The sequence below is a fragment of the Colias croceus genome, chromosome 11, assembly GCF_905220415.1.
Source record: "Colias croceus chromosome 11, ilColCroc2.1".
In the NCBI taxonomy this organism is placed as follows: Eukaryota; Metazoa; Arthropoda; class Insecta; order Lepidoptera; family Pieridae; genus Colias; species Colias croceus.
Window position 1 is genome coordinate 10,911,029 of NC_059547.1, and position 13,328 is coordinate 10,924,356.

The 13,328-nt window shown below is 35.6% G+C and overlaps 1 protein-coding gene across 1 annotated transcript in view; it reads right to left on the bottom strand.

Moving 5' to 3' along the window:
- Positions 1 to 314: 314 nt before the first annotated feature.
- The window catches only part of LOC123695887 (protein singed), a 50,552-nt gene continuing 37,538 nt past the window's right edge, over positions 315 to 13,328 (bottom strand). The window contains exons 6-11 of the mRNA XM_045641840.1: positions 12,611 to 12,839; positions 8,662 to 8,818; positions 8,089 to 8,250; positions 7,356 to 7,483; positions 3,623 to 3,687; positions 315 to 2,396 (exon numbers count right to left, since the gene is read on the bottom strand). Coding sequence (XP_045497796.1) covers positions 2,256 to 2,396; positions 3,623 to 3,687; positions 7,356 to 7,483; positions 8,089 to 8,250; positions 8,662 to 8,818; positions 12,611 to 12,839 — 882 coding nt within the window. The 3' untranslated portion in view covers positions 315 to 2,255. The remainder of the gene's footprint in view (positions 2,397 to 3,622; positions 3,688 to 7,355; positions 7,484 to 8,088; positions 8,251 to 8,661; positions 8,819 to 12,610; positions 12,840 to 13,328) is intronic.

Consider the following 13,328-nt stretch of genomic DNA (forward strand, 5'->3'; position numbering starts at 1 on the left):
GCATAAGTAATTGATTTTGATTTTTGTGAAAGCTCATGGGCGGTGGTGATCGTTCGCTATCGGGCGATTCACCACTTTACCAGGTGTTTTTGGCTTTTGCACGCTTTTTTAAAAAAAAGTAATGTTTTTCGTTGTTATATTCGTATAATGACAAGAAAACTTAGCTTCATATGGTAGTGTAGAGAAGTGTTAAAGAATATATCATACTCTCGTTTCTAATATTATATATAGTTATGTTTTAATGTGATTATCTATCTAATTATTTTGTATATTACACATCTAAGGGATTGAAAGTGGGTAAATAAAACACCATGTACAATATGATTATAATTTATTCATTAATAGTTTACAAAGACATTATCGTACAAATATTCAAAATGTAGGATCAGCGTATTTCACATTGCAATATTACACTCAATCGAACCTCCCAAACACTTACGGAATAACTCGTCACGCACCAGTTAAAAACGTGTAAAAGTCGTAAAAAATCGATAAAAAATGTAAATTTTTGGAATGGACATCCACACGGGAGCGGCTTAGCTTAATCCTATACCGATGTTACTTACATTAACTTAACTAGCTTAGTTACGAGCCGGACTCGGCGGTGCAAAGAGCGATACGAGACACGCGTCTGCTTGAGAAGAGAACTTAACTCTTAAGTGTAACTTAAGTGAAGTGCAGCGATCGAGTTCAGTCGGCCCTCAGCTCGCTGACCCTCCACATCCCGACATCGACTAGACGCTACGACATCCAATAAATACTTGCGAATACACGATCCCGATAAATCCACAAAAAATAAATTATGCAAGCGATTCGAAGACACGTCACAGAACATAAAACAATAATTCGTAAGCGATCGTGACGGCAGATCTAGCGATAAATATATTCTATGATTATAAGCGATATTTCCATACGATCACATTCGCAACTCTGCGATAAACACCTTAACCATACTAAATGCGTGTCGGCGCGCGTTCAGTTAACATTTTTTTTTATTGAAATGTGACACGACAATGCGCCAAGTATTGCCGACATTCCTGTTTTTTTATTATTTTATAAGATACCAGAGGCGGCGGATTCTTCTCAAAATCAGCCGTTGGGGTCGTTCGGCCGCCATCTTGTCGTCGTGAGACGCGAAATGGCGTTTGCAAGAAATGCGTTATCTGTCAACGCGCGCCCGATAAAATCATCGTAAACAATAAAATTAAGTTCCTCGCCTAATTTAAATATAAAATTAAATAATTTAGATTATAAATAGCTATGGAAGAGTATTGTGTTAGTTGCGGATCCGTTTGACATCCAACGCGATTGATTCCAGCCTCTCGTTTTGCAGTACGTCTTATATGTAACATGTCAAGAGGACATTCTCTCGTTTTTACAATTATTGGCAGTAACCGACGTAACGTTACATTTATTACATGAATATTATAAAACATAGGGGTACAGTTTTACAGATAATTTTAAAATTTGTTAGTTACACTGGAAATAGAGGAAATTACTTTACCAACTATGAATACATTTTCAATCGAGTGTTTGTATTGACTTAATTTTATTACAAGTTCAGTTGACAATTTCTTTACAAACAAATTGTATTACAGCTTGTAAATTACGCGACATTTCCATAGCGAGCGTATATTCACTATTTCCTATCGCACGTCCCGCTATCCCCAGTGTATAGGTGTACTGTAGTGTACTGTAGTGTAGTGTAGTGTACCGTAGAGTCTTATTTCCTTGAATGTATTTTGTATGACATATATGCATTGCAGTGTAGTGCATTACAGTATTTCAAATGTTTTGTGTGGTGTAATGTATTTTTTAATGTACTGTAATTATAGTGTGTTGGAGTTTATTGTTTCACATTGCACTGCAACGTGTTATAGTGTACGTTGTAGTATAATCTATTGTAAGTCAGTGTACAGTGTAATGTAGATTGTTGATGTTTAGTACTCTGCTGTGTGTTACAGTATAATGTTGTAGGGTACAGCAGCGCAGTTGTTTGTTGATGTCTAGTGTACCATAGTGTGTTATCTTGTAATGCAATGCATATGTGTATGTATTGCACTACACCGAGTCTATATGTGTACACTGCATTGTAAGTGTAGGTACTGTATGTGTATGTACTGTATTACACTACACTACATATCCGTGTGTACTGTACTGTATGTGTATGTACTGTATTACACTACACTACATATCCGCGTGTACAGTATGTGTATGTACTGTACACTACACTCCCTCCCTGTATGTCTGCACGTCTAGTACTCCCAATGCGTGGCGCTGCTGAGCGCAGTATCGGCGAGACGGAAGTTCCCGTTCTTTGCTGCGGCGAGGTAACGTCCCTCCTCTGCGGAACGGATCGCCAGCCGGGTGGGCTCGCGGAGCTCCAGGTGGAAGCCCTGGGGGGAGATACGTTTATTAATCCAATGAACAAATATTTTCTTTATTTATTTTATTTATTTAAATTCTTTGTTTAACACACATAAAAAAGAATAAACACAAAACTAAAAACCAAAAAAAGGAAATCATAACATGTTAAATAGGCGGCGCTATAAGCGATCTCTGCCAGGCAACCTTTGGATAGGATTTGTCATACGAATTAAAGTATTTAGATTTATGGTGACAGTCTCAAGGAATTGATAATTTATTTAAATTTAATATAATGTATCCTGATGGTAGGATTTAATATAAAGGGGAATTAATTAATACTGATTTTTGTATTTTAGGTGATGAATGTAAGTACAGCGGAGAATTAACTAATTTATATATTACTAGGTTTGTGTACTTAGTGAATGACTGGCTTTATATATCCAGTCATTCGATCCCAAGACCCGTCGTTGGTCGTAGGGCTAAGTGCAAGTGTAATGGGAAAATAATTTTGCCTAAATAAACACAATGATAATTATATATTTTTAAAATATACAAAACTCTTGCTTTCTGGACTGGTGGCTACAACTGAGCTTTGGTATGATAGTGGTTTATATATTCTTTGTAGTTTTTCTTATTTCTAGTGTTTTCTTTTCTCTCAACAAGTATAAATAAAATGTGATCAAACGAAGTGAGGAGTGGGGGCCTGGTGACCTAAAATACAGGTAATTTTTATTACCTAGTTTAGGCACCAGTCTCACACTTATTTATATGTAATCGAAATGTGTACTTATTTAATTTAATCAATGTGAGAAATAAACTCTTTTTTATTATTTTTTTTTATTATTTTATTTTAGGTTTCTTTGACGAATATGTCCTTTCTCGGGTATCAAAATATCTCCATACAAAAAATTCATGAAAATTGGTTCAGTAGTTTAGGCGTGATTGAGTAACAGACAGACAGACAGAGTTACTTTCGCATTTATAATATTAGTATGGATGGGGAAATTAATTCATAAATAATTGAATTCTAGTTGGATGAATGATTAATTTACTAATGAAATTGAAAAGAGTACATAATTTAATGATTTATGAATCTATAATTGTTCAAAGATTCAATTTTAAATATTTTATTTAAAAAAGTGAATACAATTTTACAATCTACTTCATACACTATTAAATCTTCCAAACATTAATTAGTAATTAAAAAATACCATATATCTCAACGTTTCTCTAGCATAAAATAAGTGTCACATACCTGTGGACTGTCAGCATCGCAGGTGACGCCTTCGCTATCCGCGTGCCAGTACTTGCCGTTCGAACCTGTAAACAACAATAATTATAATTTAAACATTTATAATTTAATTCATCTCTTAATATTTAATGGTTGAGACATTACATTAAATTTGACACAACCACGTGTATGTATCTAACGACGACGCGGTTGGCGCAGTGGTGTAACTGCCTACTGAGCCGACGGTCCCGGGTTCGATCCCCGGTCAGGGCAAATATTTGTGTGATGAACTCAATTATTTGTTCTTGGGTCTGGGTGTTATTATCTATATATGTATTTATTAAATATTATATTTATCGTCGCCTAGTACCCACAACACAAGCCTTAATTGAGCTTACTGTGGGACTAGGTCGATTTGTGTAATAATGTCCTATAATATTTATTTATTATTATTAGAGATGTCCCGACTAGTCGGCGACTAGTCGGTAAAGCCGACTATCCGGCCACTATTGTAGTCGTCGATTAGTCGGCGACTAATTGGCAAAGAGCGCCGACTATCCGGCTTTTTACGTAGTATGTATTTCTCAATGAAAAATAACTACATGAAATAAAAACCTTAATTATATATTATTTTATTTTTATTTTATAATCAGTCTTATACATTATAAAATGTAAAGCAATCTTTCCTTTGGTAATCAGTTTTTAAAATTACTTGCTTGTAAAAAAAAACATAATTATGACATTTATTGAACAAAATTAGTTCCTATCCTAATTAACATAAAAAACAACATAATATCTTCTTATCTTCAATGAACATTTATAAGTTTTTCTTATTATTTAAATAAAAAGTAGATTTAATAAATTAACAAACTCAGTTATATGTATTAAAGCAAGAAAATATTTTTTTACCCTAAAACACCGCTCTCGACCATTACACAAGCAAAAATGAAGGAAAAATGCGAAGTAAACAAAACATGTTCCGACACGCTCGCAGGCGGTGTATGCGATTGTGCGCGAATCAGCCGTAAACGAAGCGTTACGGAAATCCCCGAAACCGTAATCGGCTTAGCCGACTAGTCGGTATTATTACAACCGACTAATCGGCTAGTCGGCTAGTCGGCAAAAGTCATAATCGGCACATCACTAATTATTATTTATTATAATTGTTTTTGTATGATTGTTAATGTTAAAATCTAAGTTTATTTTTATAATTTTACCTAATACTGCTAGTTTTATTAAGGTATAATCAAATAAATTACAAAAAGTACTGTCAGTTTTTTAACTCTCAGCCTTTTTCCGTCCACTGTTGGACATAGGCCTCTCCTAAGGCACGTCATAATTTTGTTAAAATTAAGATTGTGAATTCCGTTACAATTTGATAATGATCCCATCAAAAACATCCTGTAAAAAACCCAAGTCTCGCAGCTCAGTCTTTCTACCGTCAAAAGTTGTGAGATCCATGTAATACCAAGTCGGTTAATCTATTTAGTGTCTACTTGAAGGACCTTCTGTCTTAAGTTATTACATAAGTTATTATCATGCCAATATTAAAAATATTTAACGTTTTAAACAAATAGATCGACTTGGACATCGCATGAAAACAAAATGAATATTAAGATAAAGATAAAAAAAGATAAAGATAATTTATTTGACTCCACACAGTTGAAGTGACACAATTAACACACAATACAATTAGAATACAGTACAATGACAATATAATTCAAACACAGTACATAAAATTAAAATACAATATGAAGCTAATATAAGAAGTGGAGCCAAAAACGGTAGCCACTCAGCATAAATTGCAACGTAGTTGCAACACTGATTTTCAGTGGCCCGTCTTTTGGCGATTAGAGCGGCAGTACGTTCATAAATATAATATTATAAAATAATATGAATTAAATAGGGCAAAAGGAGAAAATACACAGTTAAGATAAATTTAACATGACATATAAATAGATAAATGTTTAAATTTAAGTCATAATAACAAATACATAATATAGTGATAGACAGATAGATAATATACCTACACAATATAAAATATTTTGGAACCTAATGAAAGTTAAACCCATCACACAACTAAGGTTGGAAATTAAACTCCTGCAATAGATATTTTTTATATTTTTGTTTGAAAGAGTTCAATGAGCTGGAGTTTAATATTGGTGGTGGAAGATTGTTCCAACACTTAGTTGCGGAGTATTTAAAACTTCCCCTGAAAGCAGCTGTGACATTCCTTGGCATAGCTAATTTGCAAAATGAGGAACGGGTAGTATAAACGCTGCCCTCTCCCATCCATGCTAGCTTGTCATAGAGATATTTTGGCGCCTATATTACAATATTATATTAGATTCTTTAGTCTCTCGCGCCTCACGCGATTGAAACTCTCGTTCCTGTTGGTCGCTGGCCCGTCGTGCTGTGTAGTGTGATACATACTAATAATCAAATCAAGCGATGTCCAAGTCGATCTATTTGTTTAAAACGTTAAATATTTTTAATATTGGCATGATAATAACTTATGTAATAACTTAAGACAGAAGGTCCTTCAAGTAGACACTAAATAGATTAACCGACTTGGTATTACATGGATCTCACAACTTTTGACGGTAGAAAGACTGAGCTGCGAGACTTGGGTTTTTTACAGGATGTTTTTGATGGGATCTCACTTCTTTTTGTAGAGCCTTTCTTTTTGATACCATCTACTTCTAACGAATTTTGTTAACGGTCTTATGATATTTTCTTATTTTTATATGTAGTCTTCCTCTTTTTCTTTTCCGGTACTACTTCTTGAGCTTCAGCCACAGTTTTTCTCAAAGCCCACTCCCTGTCTCTATGGGCTTTTCTCGGAGGCTTTGATGTCTCAATTTTTGACAAGTCTCACACCCTTACCCACCCTATACCCCCTCCCTTGCCTCATATGGTAGGTACCTATCTACACCTATTAAATTTATAACCACCACCAACCACCAACTGCATAAATAACTTTGTAATCCCATATATTTTTATGGGATTACAAAGTTATTGATGCAGTTGGTGTATTTTGAAAACTGGACCGAAATTACAAAATATTTAAGTTTTTCCATGATTAAGACACTAAACTCTATATGTATTCCAAATATGAAGCTTCTAAGTCTGCTAGAAGTGCCTTGGACTTTTGATGATCGGTGAGTCAGTGAGTGACAAAATTTAGAAACTTTAACAAGTTGTCATTCTTAAACTACTGGTTCAAATTGACTGAAATTTTAAATATTCCGTGTTTATACAATGCCGGATTAGTTACTGAAGATTCAGGTTTCTTGCTTTATCCACAACCGAATTATAGGGGGTCGAAAAAGGCCCGAATTGCTTCGAGAAAAGGATGGTACGGCCGTGCCGCTTTTTTTTTGCTCGACTTGGCGGGGGCACTGCCGTGCCCCCAGATAGTAACAAACCTTTAAAGTGAAAGCAGTGGTGGCTCAGTGGTGAGACCTCGGACTTCGAATCGATAAGTCCGTGGTTCGAGACCAGGCGAGCGCGCAGGAAAATAAATTGATTTTTCAATTTATCTGCGCATGTTGTAACATCACCACTGCTCGAACGGTGAAGGAAAACATCGTGAGGAAACCGACATGTCGAAGAATTAAAAAGTTCGACGACATGTGTCATCCGCCAACACGCACTTGGCCAGCGTGGTGGATTATGGCCTGTACCCTCATAGGAGGCCCGTGTCCCAGCAGTGGGAACGTATATGGGCTGATGATGATGATGATGAGTAACAAACCTTTAAAGTACACAGCTCCCCGTGGGCCCCGCACCACCTGTATGGTCTCGTAGTGCGCCTTGTTGCACTCGAGCCGCACGCCCTTCGGCCCCACGAACCCTTGCTCGCACTTCAGCACCAGGATCGGTCTGGTTACGAATATATTATAGTTATGTCATGTATAAATGAAATATAAGATACACACACAATTTTTTTTAAATTAGAATCAAATGTTAATGAATCCTTTTAAGAAATGGTAATGGTCGTTAATAAAATGACTGAAATTTTTTCAGTTACAAATTTATATGAATTTCAAAATCTGCTAATAATCAAATTGGGTAATTTTACTGCATCTGGCAATCAATCTGGCACACACAAATGTGCCGCCGCCATTACTAGGCTTCACTGAATGTTTAGGCTGGTTGCAGAGCTTGACCGACCGTCAGTGCGTACCGTCGGTCCTGACGATACGCATCAACAATGTGTATGAAGATGACACTAATGCGCATGACAATACGCGTGCGTATGGTCGGTCTAGCTATGAACGGTTTTATGAATTTCCATACATATGACAAGCGCGACTGACGTACGCGCTCATGGTCGGTCAAGCTCTGCAACCAGCCTTAGGGTATAATTCCGTCTGTATTTTTATTAGGTCCATGATATAGTTATTATGATAATGTATGTTGCTTGTTGTATTGCAACCATATTTAATGGCAAATTTGATTTGATTTGAAATAGACCGAAAACATACCGGTTAATGAGATAGAAGTAATATTTGCAGTTATCGTCCGGTGTATCAGCGCTCGCGTACAGATGCCCCGAGCGCTTGGTCAGCACGTACTTGCCGTTGTTCGCGCGGAACGATACCGATCCACCGCCTTGCCATTCTAGCTCAAAGAGCGCGTTCGAGGATCTAAATGATAAAAATATTATTATTAGCTTTTAACACCTCGTTTTTAATATTATATTCACTAGGATTATCCTTAACATGGTTATTATCACTAGAACTAATGTCATCGTTAACTTGATTGTCAAGTTATTGTTTAAGCACAACGGATATATTTGTTAACTTGATTATCATTACTACTGCAAAAAATATCTTCTTTAAATGTTAAGTTACTGTTATATACACGGATATTTGTAATAACAATATCTCTGATTGTTCCACTACACTATTCAAAGTCTTCTGATTACTTTCTCTTCTTCATATCAAAACTAAGTACACTTTGCGTAACTATATCTTCTGATCTACAATTTATTTCACTAATAACCACAATCAAGTTCACAATTCTGGAACCACAATTAACATAACAAAATCACTAACTTATTATCCCCGGACGCCTGTATCCCACCACCTGTCTCCAGGGTCCAGTATCTGTCCTGCATAGTACGAATGTACCAACGCCGCGTGGCCCAGTCGAACTCCAGCTGGAACGTCTCGTGAGATGATATCTCGTCCTGGTTCGCTGTCACGTCTACACCTGGAAGAGTAGATAGTTGTTTTTGTTTATGACTGAATTTTGCACGCCTCATAAGCGAAGCGTTGAGGTGGGTACTACTGTCACTTCGCGCAAAACATCTGATTTTTCAAACTTAAAATGTCTTTATGTATCATACATTGCACTTGTAAGATAATACATACACACACATATTAAGAAAAAACACTATTTTTAACGTTCATGATATTTTTGATGTCATTTTTGTTATTGAAACTAGTTAAAAAACAGTTTAAAAAAGTTCTGTCTTGGACGTCCGTGTGTCTGTATGTGCGGAGGATTTTCTTGTTAACACGATAGCGACCGAAATACTTTACTAATCGAGTCTTTTTTTTTCTCTTACGCTTGAGTATGCTCAGGAATAGAACCCTTTCATTTTTCAGGGTCTGATTCGATGTGGTTTAATTGTTATTAAATAAACAAAAAAAAATATCGACTTTTTTTTTATATTTATAGTGTACTCAAAATTCACCATTATAAACTCGATTCTTTATACTATAAGCCAAGGTTTAAAAAAATAAGTTGGTAGTCAGTCCCTTAAACCTGCGCAGTTTCACATCTAGGTGGGGCCACAAGAAAAATAGCTCAATTATTACGGTACCGCTTTCTTTACTTTTCCAACGGTTTTGAGACAGTACAAGAGCATTGGCACATGAGAACAAGTGTATCTACATACTTATATTATATACACCTTTATAAATAATCAATTTTATTGTAAAGGATGAGATTATGAGGCGTGCACTTTTGGATTTTCCAAACTTATTTTAAAATGTGCTAGTGTTAGTGGTGTCATTTGTGTAGGTTAGGTATAGTGGTGGACCTAGAGTGTGTCCTTGTAGCACCCCTATGTGTATATTTAATTGTTTTTGTTTTAGATTTTATCACTGAATAGAGATTTTTTTTAAATGTGCTAGTGTAGAGTAGATTGGATATAGTGATGAACCTAAAGTGTGTCCTTATAGGACGCAGTTGTTTTTAACAGTAAAACAAATATAATTAAACAGTTGTATTTATGAGTACGAGATATATAGATAATAAAAACATTTACTTATTGATAGCTTACTTTGAAAAGCAATTATGTAGTAAGTAAATATTTCGACGTACTTTATACATTTATAACCTAAAAATAACTACGTACGTATAAGTACGTTCACAAAACTACCTAAGAGAAATAATTGACAAAAAAATAATCTTATAAAGTTTATCTACTTATAGTTAGTGCGTAAACCGAGACACAGTTACGCTCAGCGGCTGTGAGACTCGATAATGGTGCCTGTTAGACGATCACTGGAGCGGCATCGCTACCAATTATGCCGTCTACTTGACGTTCACATGAGAAATGTGTGCAAGGTTTTTATCTATTGATACATTGAAGACGTGAATTAAAATAGGATTAAACTTAGGAATACGATATACATGGGGTTGTAATTATTGGAAGTAGAGACAAAAACAATTGACTTTGCATGATAATACTTCATTTCTTTTAATTTTTATTGGAAGTTTCTTGTTTTTAATTCTTTGTTACTACAAAATGCAACCGTAAGATTTCGGTTATTTCAATCTTATTCTTTGCCTTCCTTTTCTATTTTATTAAGATTCACCTTCCTATTATAATTGTCTCTGAACAAGCTAGCAGCTTAGAATATATTAATTAACTAAAACTCTACTTTCTATGTTATTTCAATTTTAAACCTCTATCAATAATCAAAACCATTTCAGCCCACCTAATTTAGGTCTCTTTAAATTTCAGTCTAACAGATCCACAGTTTGAGCCAATCTTTCTAACCTATCCAATTCTTGCAAATCTATATCTAAAGACTTCTTTCAGTCAATTTGTTGAACCTATCGTCAATATTAGCTCCTTTACTTATTGACCTACAGTAAGTACCTTTCAATTCTAGTCCATCTAACTGATCAGGCTTTTGGTTTTAGGTCTACTTAACCTTACAAGCCTATTATATGTTTAAATATCGGCACATGTATGTAGACACATCACAATGTTGCATTCCGTTCCCATCTCGCAAAAACACCTCTATTGTGTCCGCTTTCACCCGTCTCTCTTCGGATGCCTGCACCAGACCATATGACTGACTACTCAGTATTTTCACTAACAATTCGTAATTGCTAATTAGATATAATGGGGGCAGCAGTGTGGAAAATATGAAATTTTAACACATTACATATTTATGGAACAGCTAGTGGTAAAGTAATTATTGGAAGTAAAATTAATGCAATCGAAGTTTAGATTACTTGGCTAACATTAGGGCACCAATTTTATTAAGGACTGTAATATATTTTTGTAATTTGTATATCTTTGAAGTAAATGCTACTATTTATAACGAAATATAACTAGGAATTATTATTTGATAGACAAGATAAATTAATAGATTTAAAAACAACCAACTTCAAACTTGCACTTGCAACATTTACAAATACAGACAAAAATGCTCATAAAATAAAAACTACTGGGCCTATCCGAATAAAATTTTTATGGGACCAATTCGACACCATCCCGCATTAGTAATCGGTGTACATACATTAAAAAAAAACATACCGGCCGAATTGATAACCTCCTCCTTTTTTTGAAGTCGGTTAAAAAAACGACACATAAAATACCTCATTCGATATATTAAGAAGAAAAAATGTATAAGCAGAGATATTATCTACTGCTGCAAATTTATAATCGAAAAACTCAATCAATTGTATAATTTATCTTTACTCATATCACAAAGTACTGCTTTGAATACCTAATTTATTCTTCCATACATTTCTCACGGCAAAAAGCTATTAATTCGTTTAAACACAATAAGAATATGTCGAGTCAGTATAACTAGACAATGGTCGAGCGGAAGATGTGTACGTGGCGCTGCATCTCATAACGGCTGAGTCATTTCCGATGTAGTTGTAGTTATGGTACTGTTAAATCGTTATTGATACCATTTTAAAGTTGAGTAGACATGATTATCTTTTAAAAGGTGATCCAAGACTTCGAGACTTTATTCGCCGATACGATAAAGTAAGCTTTTTAGAAATATTTTGTTTATTTGTCTGTTTACCCTGTCTGAGTCATTATACAGCTGAACCAATTTTAACATCATTTTCACCGGCGGTATCAGCTATTTAATAATATTTCTTTTACATCTTTCTAATGCCTAGAAATTTTTAAAAACTCATATTTTACTCGGACCTTTTAAACAACGTTACACCTACATTTATGCGAATTCTCTAGTCTTTATAAAACAAATGAAATAGATGCATTCACACGCATCTCTTGCGCTCGGTACGAGGGAGGAAATGCACCCAATGATTATGCGCCCGCGCAGCCATCACAATGCAATTACCTGAACGTGCTCGGAGTAATTGTAGTTTGGAATAACAGCAATTTGTCGTATTTGTTTGTTTGTGTGTAATAGTCTTTTAAAGAATGTGTTATTTAGTATCGGAAAAATTAAAGCTTGGATTTAAAATGTACAATTAAATAACGATCTAGTGTACACTTAGAGTGTGCACGATTATTTTGCAATTTTTGTTTTATGGGAATTGTTTTTTGTGTGAAAGTTATTTTTTTTAATCTTTATATGCGAGTGTGTGTTATTGCCGATAGTTTTAATGTATGTGTGTGTGTATGTGTGATTAACATTTGTCCGTTTGAGGCTGTGTTCGTACTCTATGTTTATCATGTCTCTATATGTTTATACATGTGTTTATGTGCGGGTCTGCGTGTTTATATATTTGCGTGTGAGCATGTCATCATGTGTATAATATGTGTCAACTCACCCTGCTTAACCGACACGTATTTATCATTCAACGCGGCCACGAACGCGGCTTGCGGCAGACTATCCTCCAGCGAGAACAGCTCATCCCTGGTGACGGCTGTGGAGCGCGTCTTGAGCACCGCCTTGGAGCCGATGGGCGCGAGGTAGGCGCCGGCCGCGTCGCGCAGCGCTAGGGCTCCCGCGTGGTACTCCGCGCTGAACAGGCACTCCGCGGTGCACGTGTCCAGCAGCTGCGGGGATGGACTGTTTTACCGACAGTACTGCTGTACCGACAGTACTAATGTACCGACAGTACTGCTGTACCGACAGTACTGCTGGACCGACACTACTGGCAGTACTGGTGGTACGAGTCGTGCGTGTATCCATTGTACTGTCAGCACGGATTGAGTGCACATTACTGACATTACCTACTCGTGTCAGTACCGACAATGTAAATATAAAATTTATATGCACTTGCACACAAACCTTGCTAGGTTTACAATGCCAATAGTATAGACAGTTTTCTTAATGTCAGTATCAACATTATAAGTACTGGCAGTCGACACATTATCCACTAAAAGTGCTTTCAGTACTATTAGTACCAGTAATACACACTACACAGAGTAAAAATTATGACAGCAATTTTTAGCATTTGAAACTAAACGGAAGAAATCATTTTTTTCTCTCAACTTTAAATAAAAATCAGATCAATTCTATTTAAGCACAATTTACCCCCCCCA